General features: G+C 38.8%; 1 protein-coding gene across 21 annotated transcripts in view; it reads right to left on the bottom strand.

The window, feature by feature from the left end:
• Window positions 1-19,375, bottom strand: part of INPP4B (inositol polyphosphate-4-phosphatase type II B) — a 988,233-nt gene that overhangs the window by 293,955 nt on the left and 674,903 nt on the right. For all 21 annotated transcript variants that reach the window (XM_054252895.2, XM_054252897.2, XM_054252896.2 and 18 more), the window contains one exon: window positions 5,592-5,642. In XM_054252895.2, coding sequence (XP_054108870.2) covers window positions 5,592-5,642 — 51 coding nt within the window. The remainder of the gene's footprint in view (window positions 1-5,591; window positions 5,643-19,375) is intronic.

The following is a 19,375-nucleotide window of genomic DNA, read 5'->3' as shown; positions in this document are numbered from 1 at the left end:
CTCCAGTACATTACCAGGAAAATAAAAAGTTTACCATAAATATAGCTATGCATAGTGATCGTAAGATCATATAACCAGAAGTCAGATGCCTTAAAAGTATCCTATGTCCCCCTTAAATACTTTTGGGGAAAGGCAGTGTTTTTTAAGAAGTCTATTAAAAATGCCTGCAATACAAAAAGCAAAACGTATGTTTAAAAATAAAAATTAGATTTGGGGGAATATAAATTAGAAGAAATTTTAGAAAAAAAATGAAAAAAGAAGAAACAAAGGCCCTAAGATCCTACATAGTTATTAATATTATTATTGAGAAAATCTTATCTATGATCCGCTATAGCTGTAAATTGTATTAGATTACATAAAATGTTTAAAGAACCTTAAGGATTGTTAAGCCCTGCTAGTCTGGAGATGAAGGAACTGGGGCCTCTAAGAGTAAATTAGCTTATACATGTCACAGAACTAGTTAATATGCAGAAGCCAAGTTAGAACCCAGGTGTCTTGCTTCTCTGTCCAGCATGCTTTCATTCCCACCATGCTGTGCCTCATTTCTAGGACTGGTAGCTATTCCCTTTCCTTCTGACAGACTCTCTGCTTGCACAACATGCAGCTCTAACCTTTCTCGCCTGCTCATGACAACACAACCCTCACAGTTATTCTGGTCCAAGAACCCCAAAGCAGATGATGATTAAATTGCTTGCTGCGTGATTTCAATCACTCTCACCTGGCTGGAGAGTAACGTCAAACAGGGTGAAAAAAAAGTGGGGCATCTGTCAGAATCCCAGGGTGTGTCCACACGAACAGTGTATCCCACCAGTACCTGCAGCCACTCTAGGCAAGTCATAGATATCGAGGCTGCTCACTAGGATTTGATGCTTCCATGCAGCAGTCCTCAGAGGCTCCCCAGTCACATTTAAGGGGGTCAAAGAAGTACAACCCCATACATGTGGCCACAGCTGGCCGTACCTCCATCACTCATGTTATTCTGACAAAGCCTTTATTCAAAGCACAGGTTTTCTTTATGTTACAATTTGCATGGACCTCCTCAAATTTATTCAACTACTCTCCACAGCTGTGCTACCCAACCGGCAGCCACTAGCTTTAGCACATAAAATGTGGCTACTCCAAGTTGAGATGTACCCTAAGTATAAAATACACACTGAATTTAGAATACTTAGTATAAAAAAGGAACACGAATATATAATTTTTTGTATCAATTACACTTTGGAATATTTTGCATATATTGGGTTAAATGAAATATATTAAAAATTAATCCTGTTTCTTTTTACTCTTTAAAAACACAGCTGCTAGAAAATTTAAAATTACATATTTGGCATGCATTTTCTGACACACATTATATCCATTGAACAGTGATGGTTTAGAGGTTGAATGAATATATCAATAATATTTTAACCTATCCTAGTAAAACTATATATAGAAACCATGGTGTAAGTTTGAAAAGGTCTTTGAAAAGCTGAAGTTGGTGTCATAAGGCTGATACACAACATCTGTTACACATAACTTTCAGGCAGGCCTTTTCATATTTTCATAGCCCAAGTACTTTTTTTTTTAACTGTCAACCATAACAGATATGGTTACATTATTTCCTACCCCACAGGAAGAGAAAAAGACTAAATGAACTATTAACACTGAAAAAATACATCAGAAAGAAAAAATAATTGGGAAGAAATCTACTAAAAGTTGATGAATAGCCCAAAGGAAACATTTAAAAGCATTTTAAGGTAAAGGCATTTATTATAGAATTTTATCTTTACTTGTGAATATACCTCAAAAGATCTAAAAGCAGATATTAGTATTTGTTTGACTAAGTCATCAAGAAAATATTTGAGTACATTCAGTAAATTCTGTTTGAGAATGCAAAGAAACACACCTAACATATTTGAAAGATTTGCAATTAAAAAATCTAAGCTCTTTAAAAAAAAAAAATTAGAGGACTTGAAGAGCAGAGCCTCTGTATGTTGTAATGACAGGGCCATTACTGGCTCTATGTCCTTGGCCAAGAGCTTAAACTCTCAGACCCGTTTTGCAGCATCCAAGGAAATATTTTGAGGATTCGCTGATGGAATGTATATTAACAGGTGGTATTTCATAGGTGGTCGACATATGTTAACTTCTCTCTCTAAAATAACACGTCATCTGAGAGTGTTAGGAAGCCAAGGCATGCTGACTTGTTCTTTGTTAAACTTATTCCTATGCTCAAAACTTAGTTCTGAAGTGATACTTGCCATTTTGAGTTTTGATGGGTCACAAAAGGTGTTAGAATTTTACTATGCTATTGCAGTCATTTCTAGAATCCCCCCCCCGCATTTATTTCTGGTGATTCTAAATATACACAAAATGGTTGGCAAAATAAAATCATGGTATGCTCTTTGATTTATTCAATATGTACATCATATATTTGCCAGCTTCCAAACACAAAGCCAGGAGTATTAGAAAGACTTTGCTGTCATGGAGTACATCGAGCAGGAGTGTGGAGGCATAACTAATTGCCTACCTAACACCATTTCTGCCCATTCTTCACTAACAGCACCTCAATTTTGTTTAAATGAGAATCGTACCCAGATTCTCTCCTAGCTAAGGACCTCGGTCTTCCCAATACTATGTAAGGGACAGTATACAAAATGAAATTTCCTAGGAAGTTACTGTTTTCCAGAATTGAAGGAACAGGCCAGCTGAGTTTCTCCCTTCATTCTTCACTCAACCCAGAATGTGATACCTGGGATACCATGGCCAGACCGTGCACTTCTCTAAGAAAGAGGGAGCAGGAAGATGGATGGAGTCATTACTTGAAGTCACTTTTGAGGAGCTGAAGCCCTGGACAATTTTCCATTTTCCCAAGACTTTTATAACATGAGTAAAGCAACCCTATTAATTATTTTCCAGCCACAATTTGTCAGGTTACTTGCCTTAGGATGCCTTCCTAATTGCTAAAATAAGAATGTCACAGGATACCAGTTGAGATTTCTCTTTTAGTTCAGGAATCATAGCTGAGTTTTGTCAAATATGAGGACACAATATAATAAATGTACCCCATTGTATGCTCACAGAACCTTCAGTGTTTGAGGCCAGCAACCTCGTTAAAATGCTTGATGAGGAGCCAGTGTAGAGATACTGGTCTGTAAGTAGCTGTAATACAGTCAGTCAATATAAAGGTAGGGCTAGAAGAGAGAAGAGGTCAGTCAGCATTTAGAAAGGTGTCTGATTTTGGAGATGTGGCTAATTTCTCTCTTAATCAACCGCCAGCAAAATACCTTTATCCTCAAAGCTGAAGTTAAGAGGATCTGGTAAAATCACTTATAAAGCCTAGAGGTGTCTAAACCATGTTTACCTCCACTGAGGACCGATTGATTGTCTCTCCTTTGAGAATGATTGACTATGATCCAGTACCTGATGCTGCTGGGGCTTGTAGAAAAGATCAGCAGAGAGATGGCTGAGCCAAGAGAGTAAACACACCATGGAACAGCCTGCATATCTTCTATGTGGGATAGCAAATACTATGAGTTTCATGTATTTGGACAGCACAGAAAGTGGCTGACCTGGAGTCATGTGCTTGAATAGTAGATCTCACAACAAGAGGGTGTGGAGTGAGGGTGGGCAGTGGAGGAGGTTGCCCCAGAGCCAGGTAGGGAATGCCCCATGGTAGGGAATGATGCTTTGGGGAGAACCGGACCAGGTCCCCAGCAATATCTACACCTTTGCCCATCAGGAGAGCCAGTATTTCAATATCTGCCACAGAGAACTCTAACAGGCATCCATTGCCTGAGAAACATCAAGTCTAGCAGTAAGGAAACCTCACCCTCACCAGAGGCAAACCCAGAATAAACTTCTGTCTCTCCACTCCTTCCTCTTTGCTCTCACAGCTGAGGAATGAAGAGAAAGGGCAGGACACATGTAGGACTCACATTAGGCTTCCTCCCCACTGCTCATTGCTAGAGGTACAGAAAGCCTAGCCTGTAGCAGAAAATGGTGGGAGGAAACAGAAGAAAATAAAATGAGAAGAGAGACTCAAGGTTTAAAATAACTAAGATGTATTCCCAAGAACCTGAGTGAGAGAAAAAAATGGGAGAAATCTGCATGATTGGTCCAAAATATCATTAAAGCTTCAAGCAAGGGAGATTCAACACAAGAGCAGTGGTGGAGTGGGGTTGGGGTGGGCAGTGATGACAGGAGAAAAAATTAAACCAGCTAAGCTTCCTTGAACCTTGATAAAATAATGTATTAACCATATTAATAGTGGTTTAAACCATCTCACATTTTATGAAGCAGTGTCACAGGTGTGATGAGAGCATGCATTAAGGATGGAGGGTCTAGTTGGAAGGAGGGTCCCAGGGTGGTAGTTGTGGAAGCATGTGAGCTGGGCCCTAAGCTGTGGGAGGGAGCCCTCAACCCCACCCCCATGGGGTGCAGCAGCCCAGGCTAACAGAGGGACATGGGCCTGATGCGTGGAGGCCTGAGGCTGGGGAGAACTTTCTGAACCCACTGGAGGAACTAAATGAAGGTTTGTGCCATCAGCGCAGAGATTGGCGGTGGAATTGAGTAGCACAAGAGGTTGAAGGGACAGGCAGAAAAAGTGCCAGGATTCCCTCAAGTTAAGGCAATTACTTCACCAGTCCCCAGAAAGAGATGAGAGGCTTGGGTTAGGCACGAGAGAGAGCAAGACACTGCCCTTTTCCCTCTCCTTCTTCACTAACAGCTGCAGAGATAACCAACATTCTACTCAGTCGAGTCAAACTTTGGTGCATATTTTTGGAGTGCTTCCTTGGCAACAGGTTTGAACAAGTGGCTGTGTTCAATGATAAAATGAATGATACCTAGTACAGTGCTCTACACACTGACTGGAATAAGGTTTTCAAGTGCCTGTAGGATTTCAGGGTATTTCAAATAGCTCTTCCAGTTGGCTCAGCCCCAGAGCTTCTCAGACCTAATTTACTTCTATACTTTTTTCCTACTCTCTGAACATACAGATCTCAGGGATTCAGCCTGTGGGGTTCTATCTTTTAGGAGCTGCCAGTGCCTACTCTAGCCTTGTCTAAGCAGAAAGCACCCAGTACCCTCTTGCTCTTCTAACTTCTGAATGCTAGAGAGGCAACAGTTCAGTGCCACAAGAAAACCTTAGCAGGATTTTCCAACACTGGGCTGAACAGTGGTGGCTGCCTCTCTTTTGACCTTCATTACAGTGTTTAAGTGGCAGGAAACAGAAAATATCACAATCCTATGGCTGGTTCTCTTCCTCCTTGCTGAAGCGGTGGAGATCACACCTGTAATTTCCCTAGCCTCCTGTTGGTCCAGGAATGTTGGCTCTGAATTACAGTTCAACTACCTGCAGGGCAAAGTCTAGGCTCATCTCTGGCCAGCTCAACTAAATATGAATTCACTTGAGGATAATTTTCAGGAAATAAACAAAAAAAAGAATTTCATGCAATTCAGCAAATATGTGACAGTGCCTCCTCGAGTAGCCACACCCTGTTAATGTAATTTCATTTTATTGTCAGTTTCCAGGCAGGAGGCCAGAGAAAATCCAAATGATTCATTTAGAGGTGATGTGTGTTCCTTTTGGAAATATAAGAAACACTTACCCCAACTTCCGGCGGGGGATCCTTATGTTCTGGTAGGACACTGGTTCGAACCTGCAGAGAAAAACATTTTCTATAAGACTCTGGAGTAGAAACTAGAGCAGAAGCCTCACACAGATGCTGGGTTTCAATTTCCTTCATCTCGTGTCAATTCAGACTCTGTGGTTAATCATTAATGAAGTCACCTGTGTACAACACCCACGGCAGCACAGTGAAGCTGTGCTGTTGCAGTTCCTGAACTTCCTGATTTTCCAAGTGGACAGAGCTGCCTAGATCCTCATGCCATCTCCTCTTTAATACAGAGATATACGGGATTTAGGCAGATCTCTTTAATCTCCTAAAAAGGCAATCTTCCTTCAACATTCAAGGGAAAGGAAAGAGCTGGTATAAAGAAAGCAATTCCATGCATGCACAATGAATGTTCCAAACACGAAGAAATGATAAATGTTTGAAATTATGGTTATGCTAATTACTGTGATCTGATCACAATACATTATATGTATTACAATGTCACTATGTACTTCATAAGTATGTACAATTTTATGTCAATATAATTTTTTTAATTAAAAAATTTTTCTCTGAATAAGTGCCCACACTCCTATTTCTTATAGGATATCTTTCCTGCTTGAGAATTCTGGAAACATACCATCATATGAATTTACCAGAAAAGTGATTCGCAATTGTGGGAGAGGGGATTATGTAAGACGACCAGTCATCTGAGCAAGCTTTCCAAAAGAGTGTTCTAGCTGAAACACTAATTCTTTATACAATAAAAAGACATACATCTTCTCCCGAGTGGCGATTTTCAGTCCTGGCTGTACATTAGAATCACTGAGGACCCTTTCAAACCCTTGGTGCTCCCCGCTGCCCCCAGATATTCTGCTTCTAATGTACAGCTACTGACTTGATGGCTCTCTTAAGAAAACATGTTTCAACTGAAAAAAAGAAATCATGATTACCTTTCTCACTTCAGAAAAAGATAGTGAAAGTGAGAAAAACCAAAAAAACTTTTATCTAGTACATATATCTAGCATATGTGAAAAACTTATATCTAGTATATATATACAACTTATCTTAATTTGAAATCAAGATGAATTAAACAAGTTAAATGAATACAAAGCAATATACAAGCACATATGTTTACTTGGAGAGAAGGGAAATTGGAGGGGAAGAATCAGGGAGCAACATCCTAAATCACTTAAAGGATCAACGTTTTAGGGTAATATTTTAACAAAATCCCTTTAATCATATTTGTCTTGAAATCCCTTAAGTCTTTACATACCTGACCATACCAGGTCAATCCTCCCAGTTTGAAGGGATGCTTCTAATACCCCTAATAATGTCAAAGACTTGAATCAGCTCCTCATGGCCTGCTAATCTTTAACGCAGTTGCTAATTCCTTGAAAAAAGCTGCAATCTATAATAAAACGTGTGTCTGAACTTCTAGCTTAATACATTTTGTTTCTTTATGACAGATCCAGCACTATTGCTTGCATGATTTGTCAGTCATTATAACTCAAAATTGTTCACTCAAGATTAAATAAATGATTGAGATATCACAATGGAGTAAACACAATTTGTAGAACACACTCATCTCTTCAACTCAGGACTGCATGACAGAGCACTCGCTGGCTAAGAGCATTTGCAGGTCGGTAGCTGCATTCACATTTTTTTGGCCCAGATGTACCATTCAGTCTCATTATCTGAAAGTCATCAGCTGACCTCAAAGGGTGAGGAAACTATATATTATAAATAGTGAGCTGTGGTGGACAATGGTGGGGGGGGTATTATATATATAGTATGTACAAATATGGTTTCTCCCTCTATCTCTGTGTGTATATGTATAGTTTATTATGCTACATACACACATATATAGTATAAAGTGCTATACATACAATCAATATTCATGTAACATGCACAATGTAATGCACATATGTGTACATATATCATTAATTGTTTAAAAAATTGACAGCCAAGTAACATTTTCTAAAGATACACACTTGAATTTATAAATTAAAAAAAGGAAATGACAGAAATTGCTAAAAGGGTCAACATAGAGTTTTATCAAGTATTTGATTTGGGTCATACATTTCAATATAAAACTATGTGATTTAATGTTGGATAAAGGTAGAAAATTTTTGACAGTTCCTGCAACATGGTCCATCAAAATCCTACATTTTAATAATTTTATAAGTAGAATATATATTTCTTATAATTATCAATAAACTACAGAAGAAAAAGATTATCTTCTTATATATATGTGTATGTGTGTATGTATATATGTGTGTGTGTGTTTGTGTGTGTGTGTATATATATTTTATTCTTTATACCATTACTGATGTTATGGTACATAGGTATATCAGTGATGCTTTTCTTATATAAAATATGCCCTTCATTACAGTGAACACAAGCTAGGTTAGCAAGCACTGGATTTGCCAGTGAATAATGTCCCAGTGTTTCTTGTTGAGACTTCAGAGTCTAGTGAGTGGGACATGTTTGAATAAGTTAGTACAATGCAATAAGTGCTATAATGGAAATATGGGCATTTTCCTGTGGGCATTTAGAATGAAGAATAACTATTTCATCCTGTGAGTTTCAGGAGAGGTTTCCCAAAAGAGGTGGTCTGGGTTTTGAAGGATGAGTAGGAGTTTTAAGTAAGGAAGGATATAATAAAACAAGCAAAGTTTTATGTAATAAGCATGTGTCACAGAGTTGTAAGAATTCAGGGGGTAGGGCACAAGATTTGAAACATGGCAGATTACGCGGGCCAGTAGTAAACTGCCAAAACCACAGAGTAGCCCCTGGGTCTTATCAGACTCAACCTAGATGAGATAATTTACATGAAAATAGAAAACGGCTGGCAGCTTCAAGGCAGATTACATGCTTATGATCAACATTTAAATATTATGTTGGCAGAAGTAGAAGAAACATCAGTAATGGGATAAAGAATATAAAATATTCTTATACATATATATAAGAAAATAAGGAATCTTCTTTTCCTTCTGTAGTTTATTGATAATTATAAGAAATATATATTCTACTTATAAAATAAAATATAGTAGTTTAATGGACCGTGTTGCAGAAACTGTCAAAATTGGCTATTATAAAAATTAACAATGAAATATATGAAGAGATATGTAAGTCAACAAAACTGAGTATTCCAATGCTCTTTATCCAGAGAGATGGTGCTGTCCTGGTTATCCTTCCACTGGAGGTTGGCTGACACTAAGAATTTGTCCTGTATGAAAAATAGGAGACTTTGTACAATTGCCTCTTTAAATTTACAAAGCATTTCAAAGAAAAACCTGCAAACATTTTGATATTAAGAAATAATTCTGAGGATTTTTCTACTCTTGAAATTAATTAATTTGCAGATAACTCACGCCGTCTTAAGCTAAAAGGCATTTTTTCCTCTAACGCTTCCAATACATATAATCACAAAGCGGCAAAAACAAAACAAAAATGAACAAACAAACAAAACACCAGAGCTCAGTTGTGTTCAGGAAATAAAGTATTCTGTTGATGCTATTGAGGCCCTGCAGGAAATGGCTGGAGTTACACATATTTGGGGAATTGGTTGGTGCCATTTACTATAGAGGGCAGTTTGCCATGTTATAAATGGAGAACTTTATTCCACTGAATTATTCCAGGCAATAGGAAATCAGAGAAGGCATTGAGTAATGGAGCGGCATAATCAGAGCCCTTGACAGATCCCAACTCTTCCCGAGCCACCTTGGGAAAGTTACCAAACTTCTTCATGCCAGTTGCCTTTCAGCCTTTGTGTCAGTTATTTAACATGGGGTGGATAACAGATCTTAGAGGTGGTTGTATTCTCTCCTTTTCAGCACTGCAAACAGTATCTGACCCAGAGAGAGAAGAAAGTGTGTGAGAAAGAAAGGAAAGGGAAAGAGAGAAAATGAAGAAGAAAGAGGGGAGGAAAGAAAGGAGAAAAGAAAGAAGGAAGGGAAGTCTAAAGGAAGGGAGGAGGATCATGAGACAGAGAGGAAAGGAGAGAGCGAAGGATATGTCACTGAAAAATACTAAGCCCTGGACAGATTTAGATGAGACCTCTTGGTGAGAAAGGGATGAAGCAAAGGCTGTCACTGTAGCATTTGGAATATTCCAGTTCACCGACAATGTCATGCCTCCTGAGAATTGCAAGTTTTCCTTAGGAATTCATTTTGCCTTTTTTGGTCTTATCAGCAGTTCTTCTTTCTATTTTTCTTCACTATTCCTCTCCCCATCCCTTCCTGGAACATAAGAATGTCTTCCGGACTACAAATTTAAAACATTCTTACAGCTTCCTTTTGTCTAGACTTTAATTGTGTTAAATAAAGCAAGGTAGACCACCTAATGGTAGTGATCATGTTGAAAATCATGTTACCTATTCCATCTTGAATATTTCTTAAGGTTCATCTAAAACAAATTTCCTTCTCTACCAATCCCAGAAGTTCAAAAATTAAACTACAATTATCTTCAAAACAAAACAAAACCAGGTAGCATATAGGGGGTTATTCTCACTCTTTCATGGAATTTCTTGAGACTACCTCACAAATCTGAATTGTTCCCAAGCAAGTGGCTGCTTTGGCTACCAATGCATCAGTTGAACATAGGAATTTAATGCTTAAATTCATGCAAGAGAAACTCCTCAAACTAGTCAACCTTGTTACAATGAGTATGGGCACTGCTGCCCTGAGGGTAGGAGAAGGGTAAAGATGGCTCCATTTTTTTGTTGGTAAGTAGTTGAAAATCAGGCAGTGGGGCTGCCTGAAATGCTAGGAGTCTGCTGGAGATCCAGATCCAGAGAAAGAGAAGGTCATGCCATCCTAAGTCTGAACACTAGGCTGGCAGAACCTGGACCTGGTGCAAGTGTACCTGCTCATTGGTAGGTGAGGAAGAAGCATCCTCCCTCTGGACAGTCTCAGCTGGCAGGCAGAGGGAAAGACATTGGCTATAGTGGAGGAACACCTCTGGGCAGAGAGAGAGCCCATATCCTCTTCTAAAAAACTGTCACATCTGGAAATGTCACTGATAATGAATGTGTCTCATTTCTTAAAAAAAAAAAGTTATTCTAATTTTCTATGTATCTCAAATTAGAATATATCATTACATTTACTTGTTCAACTTGGGAGGAGACACATAAGTATCTTAATAATCAAACATTAAGGCCAGGTGCAGAGGCTCACACCTGTAATCCCAGCACCTTGGGAGGCCGAGGTGGGTGGATCATGAGGTCAGGAGATTGAGACCAGCCTAGCCAACATGGTGAAACCCCGTCTCTACAAAAAAAATACACAAATTAGCCAGGCATGGTGGCATCTGTTTGTAATCCCAGCTACTCAGGAGGCTGAGGCAAAAGAATCACCTGAACCCGGGAGGCAGAGGTTTCAGAGAGCTGAGATCCTGCCACTGCACTCCAGCCTAGGTGAAAGAATGAGACTCTGTCTCAAAAACAAAAAAAAAAACAGAAACAGCCAAACATTAAAATTTGACTATGAGAGAAATGTTCTTCCCCCCTTCACGGTATGAATTTTCTGGAAGGAAGCTGCTCAACCAGGATTCCATATCCTAGGAACCCTTGCTCCCAAGTGCAGACATATAGCTAGCTCTCACCAATGAAATGAACATGCAAGTGATGTTTGCTGTATCCAAGCTGGATTTTGCAAAAGTTAAATATAGTACACCCTCTCCACTGTCTCCTTTTTCCAGTGACCATACAGAGGAGTCCAGTCTTTACGTGGTGGCTGAGCTACACCTGAGTCCCAAAATCACTACATGAAAGAAAGCCATCAGCCAACCATTACTACTGGTAATAGACTGTTAAATGATTGTGTTCGTTTTCTACTGGTGTGTAACAAATTATCAAAACTTAGCTGCTTAAAAACATCTATTTATTTGTTCACAGTTCTGTAGGTTAGAAGTCCAGGCACGATATGGCTTCACTCAAGTCTCACAAGGATAAAATCAAGATGTCAGCGGGCTGTGTCCTCATTTAGAGGCTTCACTGGAGAAAGATGTGCTTCAAAGCTCCCTTGGGCTGTTCTCAGAATTTAGTTTCTTGCAACTCTTGAACTGTGGTCCTCATTTTCCTGATGGCTGTTCACAGAAGGCTGCTCTAAACTCCTGGGACCACACACAAGCAGCCCTTGCCATGCTCCCTCCTCCTTCAAATGCAGCAACAGAGAATCTCCTCAGCGTCAAATCTTTCACAAACTTCTGCTTTTAGAAAGAACTCACTCTCTTTTAAAGGATTACATGATTAGGTCAGGCTCTCCTCAGATGATCTCTCTTTCAAATGGGCTATATAATATGACCTAATCATGAGAATAGATGCTATCATATCACAACATTGACGATTATACAGTGATGTACACCATGGAATGGGAATTTTGGGAACCATCTTAGAATTCCATCTACCACAATAACCAAGAAATAAACATCCATTGTGCTAAGACACTAAAATGTGGGTATTTACATTTGTTTTGACAGCCACAATAATTTAGACCTTCCTTTAAAAAACTTGTGTGTGTGTGTGTGTGTGTGTGTGTGTGTGTGTGTAATTGCACTTTAGGTTCAGGGATACATGTGCAGAACATGGAGGATTGTTGTATAGGTACATACATGGCAATGTGGTTTGCTGCCTCCATCCCCCCGTCACCTACATCTGGCATTCCTCCCCATGTTATCCCTCCCCAACCTCCCTAACCTCCACTGTCCCTCCTCGATTCCCCCACAACAGGCCCCAGGGTGTGATGCTCCCCTCCCTGTGTCCCTGTGTTCTCATTGTTCAACACCCACCTATGAGTGAGAACATGTGGTGATTGATTTTCTGTTCTTGTGTCAGTTTCCTGAGAATGATGGTTTCCAGATTCATCCATGTCCCTGAAAAGGACATGAACTCATCATTTTTTATGGCTGCATAGTATTCCATGGTGTATATGTGCCACATGTTCCTTGTCCAGTCTATCATCAATGGGCATTTGGGTTGGTTCCAGGTCTTTACTATTGTAAACAGTACCACAATGAACATACATGTGCATGTATCTTTATAATAGAATGATTTATAATCCTCTGGATATATACCCAGTAATTGGATTGCTGGATCAAATGTTCTATTTCTAGGTCCTTGAGGAATCACCACACTGTCTCACACAATGGTTGAACTAATTTATACTCCAACCAACAGTGTAAAGGTGTTCCTACTTCTCCACGTCCTCTCCAGCATCTGTTAGACCTTTCTTTAAAAAACTATTATTAGGTTTTGAGGGAACACGTGGTGTTTGATTACATGGATAATTTCTTTAGTGGTGATTTCTGAGATTTTGGTGCACCCATCACCCAAGCAGTATATGCTGTACCCAAGGTCCAGCCTTTAATCACTCACCCCATTCCCACCCTTCCCCAAGTCCTGAAAATCAATTGCATTATTCTTATGCCTTTGTATACTCCCATTTATAAACAAGAGCTTATGATGTTTGCTTTTCCATTCCTGAGTTACTTCACTTAGAATAATGGTCTGCACCTCCATCCAGGTTGCTGTGAATGCCAATATTTCATTTATTTTTATGGCCGAGTAGTATTCCATGGTCTATATATACCACAGTTTCTTTATCTACTCATTGATTGATGGGCATTTGGGCTGGTTCCATATTTTTGCAATTGTAAACTGTGCTGCTATAAACATGTATACAAGTGTCTTTTTCATATGACATCTTTTTCTCTGGGTATATGCCCAGTAGTGGGATTGCTGGATCAAATGGTAGATCTACTTTTAGTTCGTTAAGAAGTCTCCACACTGTTTTCCATAGTGGTTGTACTAGTTTACGTTCCCAACAGCAGTGTAAAAGTGTTCCCTTTCGACCACATCCATGCCAACATCTATTTTTTATCTTCTTGTTTTTAAATTATGGCCATTCTTGCAGGAGTAAGGTGATACCACATTGTAGTTTTGATTTGCATTTTCCTGATTGCGATGTTGAGCATCTTTTCACATGCTTGTTGTCCATTCATGTATGTTCTTTTAAGAATTGTCTATCCATGTCCTTAACCTACTTTTTGATGAAATTGTTTTTCTTTTCTTGCTGCTTTGTTTTAGTTCCTTGTAGAGTCTGGATATTATCCTTTTGTCATAGTTTTCAAAGATTTTCTCCTACTTTGTGAGTTTTCTGTTTACTCTGCTGATTATTTCTTTTGCTGTGAAGAAGCTTTTTGATTTAATTAAATCCCATCTATTTATCTTTGTTTTTGTTGCATTTGCTTTTGGGTTCTTGGTCATGAATTCTTTGCCTAAGTTAATGACTAGAAGGGTTTTTCTGTTATCTTCTATAATTTTTAATAATTTCATGTCTTATATTTAAGTATTTGATACATCTTGAATTGATTTTTGTATGAGATCAGAGATGAGGATCCAGTTTCATTCTTTTACACATGGCCTGCCAATTGTCCCAGCACCATTTGTTGAATACAGTGTTCTTTCCCAACTTTTTGTTTCCCTACTTTTGCTTGCTTTGTTGAAGATCAGGTGGCTATAAGTATTTGACTTTATTTCTGAGTTCTCTATTCTGTTCCATGGGTCTATGTGCTTATTTTTATACCAGTACCATGCTGTTTTTGTGGCTATAGACTTATAGTATAGTTTGAAGGTGGTAATGCTTCCAGATTTGTTCTAATAAAATTTTGGATTTATTTAGTATATGGTTATGAGGAAATAAAGCAAAGTAGCTAACACTAAATCTTCATCACAATTTTAAGGCCAGCAAACATGTATCAAGCACATATTGTGATTCAGCCAGTTGTATAAGCACTGGCAATCTCAGAGAGTAAGAGATTAAGAAACCAAGGTATATTTTATCCATACAGAATAACAATGTCATGGTAGGAGTCAGACATCTAATAATAATTGCTAAGAATCTTCAGTTTTCAAAAATCAGCTAGTCTTAGATAATGGTTTTCCAGTTGTTTGATTTTTACTTTGCATGGAGAAAATGATGCATGTACAAATCCAAATAATTTAGACCACAGAATCTTAGATATGGAAGGAATCTCTCAGTTAACCAAAATAAAAAAGATAGCCCATTATACAAAATGAAAATTATATCTAAAATATTCCTGGGAAGTACATTTAACATTTCTTCAACATTTGAAATTTCTAGCTTACTATTTCACAAATCAGTATTATAAAGGTAGTGTTACAAACTCACATGTTCAAAGGCTCCAGGTAGGTTAAGTTAATGAAAGGAGTGGGCTGGGTGTTTGAGACAATAGGAACTGGAGAGGACTCTGGCAAAATGGAATCACATTTCCAGTCTATAAGGAGTGACAACTACCCGGCTTCAAAGGATTGAAAAAATTCCAAAAATATTTCTTCAAATATCGACAATGGGTAAATATTAATTCTTTTGAAAGTGGGCTATTACTACAATTTGCTGAGTTTTACCAGAAACATGGTTTGTGAATAAGGTGAGTGGGCCAAAGAAAGCCCACTACCATTTTAGTAAAATTTTTTTAATGTGCTATCCTAAAACAGTTGTTATTAACCTTGACAACACAGTAGAATTGCCTGTAATATGTTTTTGGTTTTGTGTTTCTTTTTAATGCCAATTCACGGGTCACAACCCCTGAATAATTAAATCAGAATGTCCAAGGGAAGGACCCAAGCATCAGTATATTTAAGGCGTACTCTCCACTTGATTCTACTGTGCAGCCAAAGGTAAGGTTAATAACTATTGCTATAAAATAAATGAGATTACTTTTTGGCAAGAATGAGCCTCACAAACTAGCTCTAAGTTCTGTGAGGAGTCTTAAAAACATATTGTGCCATGTTCAAGCCATCAAATACGGTTCCCTTTGAGAAGGACACACAAACAAAATTAACAGAATCTCAGAGCTGGAAGGCTATTAGAAATTTTCAGCAAAGGTTCCTTAAATTTTAGTGTGCATACTCATCACCTGCTAGTCAACAGCTGGTCAAGAGGATGGTCTCCAGACCATCCCCTAGAAGTCTATTAGAAATGCAGGATCTCAGGCTTACCCCAGACACGTGAATTATAGTGTTCATTTTGGTAAGGTTCCCAATTCATTCATATGTACATTAATGTTTGAGAAGCTCTGGTTTGGAAGAATGCTTGTGGGTGAAATGGGTTATAATGAGAACAGTAGATCTTCATTGCACCTAAACATGCCTGAAAAAAGAAATGAGGTTTATTATTCCAGTTATGAAGATCTTTTTTTGTAATGTCAAGCAACTGTAAAAGCTCCAGGTGACATCTTCCAGCAGACAGGTGGCCCCTTTTTATGTGAGGCAAATTGCAGATGAAGTGAGGGGTAGGGATCCACTCTTCAATCAAGTCGGAGATTGATTTGGGACAGAGCTGGGCTGGAATTGTTGGTACAATTCAGTGTCATTGGCTGAAATGTGTTTCTCCAACATTCATATACTGAAGCCCTAACTCCGAAATAGCTCAGAATGTGATTATTTGAGAAAGCACCTTTAAAGAAGTGATTAATTGAAAATGAGACCCATGGGATAGGGTGCCAATTCAATGTAACTGATGTCTTTTTAAGAAGAAGAGCTACTAGAAAAGCTTATGCCCAGAAGAAAAACCATGAAAAGAGGCAGCAAGAGGGCAGCTGCCTGCAAGCCAAGGAAAGAGGCTTTGCAGAAGCCAACCTTGCCAGCACCTTGATCTTGGATTTCCAGACTCCAGAGCTGTGAGAAAACACATTTTTCTTGCGTAAGCTACCAGTCTGTGGTATTTGTTATGGGTAGCCTCAGCCAACTAAGACCCTCAGTCTACCTGTGTTATCTGGTATGACCCTCGGTGATTTTCAACCAACAGCCTGCCTGGCCTTTGCTTCTCAGCCCTGAAAAAGTAGAGATTGTAAGACAATCCTCCATACTTCTTTAGCATTACACAGCCTCAGAATCTGACAAAAGTCTTTAGAGGCAGACCAGCCATGAGTTTGAATATCCTTTGGTCTCCAAATCTGTCATTTCAACTAAGCATGAAAACCAGAATCTCTACTGAGTGCTATGCCTGCCAGCTGCCACCTTCGGTTTGGCAGACCTTGATATTCAGACTTCTAGCCACAAGGAGACTCTGTGAATGCCTCCAGGCGAAAAATGGCTTTTTAGTTTCTCAGTGTCAACTCAGCACTCCCTCTAGGGCATCCCTTGCCTGTTGTCAGTTCATCTCTCCGTTTTCCTATGCACCGTGAAACCATAGGAAAGTTCACTCTGCTTTTTATAAGTCTTTGACCTGGTTCTTTAGCAACCTGCATAGTGTCGGAATTCACCAAGTCTCTTCTGAGAAAAAAAATGGCCACTTACTTGAGACCCCTGAAGTCTCCATTTCTCACTTCATCCAACACAACTACTGAAAGCTTTGCTGATTTCTTTCTCCAAAGAGCAGCAACAGCTGCTCTTTGTCTAGGAAAAGGCCTATTTCTCAGACCACTCTCAGAGCCAGCAAATACACTAGACAAAAATCATGGCTTCTGATAGCTCGACGTTAAAATGTCCTCCTGGTTGTGGAAATTTGGTCTCTCTAGTTATTTTTGCTTTGATAGCTTAATGGTGGTTTAAAACATGTGACTTGTGCAATCAGCCTAGCTTCTTTTCTAGGTGTTGCCAGAAGGAGCACTGCTTGTCCCACCTACCACATCCTACCCAAATGGAACTCCTTATCATCCAGAAAAGTTATTGGTAACTAAGAAATCTTCGAGACATGTGGCCCAAGGATGAAAATGATATTCAACAGAGTATGGTTACATGTGATTTGGAGAGGGGAAAATGTCATTTAAACATTGGTCTGTCTATTGAGTTACGTCTTTAACAAACCAGTGACAAATGCATAACTACAGGTGGTTCTTTTGGTAAAAAGAGAGCTTACCCTGAAGGCTAAACGCCATCCCAATGAACCAATTTGGATAAACAATCATTGTTGAGTGGGATATGCTATCTCGGGTTTTACTCACTAAATGTGATCATCTTTCCAATATCGAAGCACACGCTACCAAATTTACGTACATTCGACAGACTTCCACGCCGAAAAGAAATACTAGCTGAGACAAATATAAGCACTCTTTTAGTTTGGATGCTCCAATCTTAGATGTTTTCCGTTTCTCTAAAGCAGTGATGTTCACACCACAGCTCCTAGTCCCATGGGTCTCTTCATGTTTAATTGGTGGCTCTTTAAAACTTCTAATTTCTCTATATGAATGCGCCATTATCCTAAATTCTACCAGTCATACAGGACTCATGTAGTTCTTTAGGTTAATAGTGACTGCAAGTGTGGCTCCAGAGTCATATAACTCTGAGTATCCCTGCCATTAGCCACATTTTATTCCAATTTCCTTTCCAACTATGACAGAGATCTATTACAAGCAGGTGAAAGAATACCAAACTGCAACAATATCTATAGACATTGTCTTCTTTTATCAGAGAAGCACCTGAAGATACAGGTGCTGCTGAAAATAAGAGATGCTAAGAACGAGGTCTCCTTACAGCTTTTCTAAGAATAAGCGATTCTGTCCTCCATACTACTTATTTCTGGGTCTTCCTGAAATGTAGCCTGGGAAACTAACATTGTCCAGACCCCATCAGTTTTCTTGCACTGTGTGTTACAAACCAAGTCCTGTCCTGTGCACTTAACTAAAGCAAGAAGGAGAAACCTCTAAAGAGCAGTACCAAGTAGGGCAGACAACAGTTTTCCTGTAAATGGTAAGGGATGTTTACATATTTTGAAAATAGAAATAAAGGAGCTCTTTGCACTGTAAAGCCACAATCCAAAAATGTGTTTTATAGGCACTAAAGACAATAGCTGATAACTTGCTAAACAACTGTTCTTTATAAGCTGAGAACTCCATTTCTGCTGACTCCCAAAGCCTCTCGTGAGGATATCATTAACATGTGAAACACACATAGAGCTCAATTCAAAGCTCATGTATTCTCATGAATACATGTTAATGTATTCTATTAACAGTTGTTATCAAGTCAAACTTCCACCACTGCCACCATCTGTTTCCTCTCTTTCTCTACCACTTCAATATGAAAATAATTGTAGCATCATTCTAAAAAGTGGAGAATCATCATGGGCAATCCATTATCCTCAGCTTTACACTTGGATGGTATATATGCTACCCTAGAAACTTTCTGCCCTAGAAATATTGTAAAATTTATAGTTGATAAAAAAGAATAATGGAACCAAGGAAATAATAACTATGCCAAACCTTTGGGTTAATTATTTCAGGAGCATGTCAATGTTTTTTTTACTTGTATTATCTCATTACAGTTCTGTGTTGCATTATTATTGCTTTGCCCATTTTACAGATGAGAAAACTGGGTTTCAGGAAACCAGGATAATTTGCCCAGGGTCACTTCATTAGAAAGTTGCAGATTAGACATTAAGCAGTCTCCTTCCGAAATCTGTGCCATTTCCATGGCTACGTACCCCTTCAGAGCCCAGAGTGATGGTGACTTTGTCTTCCCTAGGGCTGCTTCATGAGAATTTTATAAAGATAATATCTATTAGCCTCCGGGACTGGAAACAGACACAATTTATCACACTACCAGACTCAAAAACACCATTGTTATGTATTAACAGCCCCAAATTAAGACCACAGTCATGAGTTAATGAACAAGCCATTAGACAGAAAACAGTAATATGAACAAAAGCACATGTCTATATATCTGTCGCTCACTGAAGTCATCAGTCCCAACAACAGCAAGCTAAATAATTTCTAAGTAGCTTTAAAACAAAACTATGGTGACACTGCTTATGAATTCC

This window comes from Callithrix jacchus, chromosome 3 (genome assembly GCF_049354715.1).
Source record: "Callithrix jacchus isolate 240 chromosome 3, calJac240_pri, whole genome shotgun sequence".
NCBI lineage: Eukaryota > Metazoa > Chordata > Mammalia > Primates > Cebidae > Callithrix > Callithrix jacchus.
Note: the sequence above shows the minus strand (reverse complement) of the source record. Positions and strands in the feature narration are given on the sequence as shown.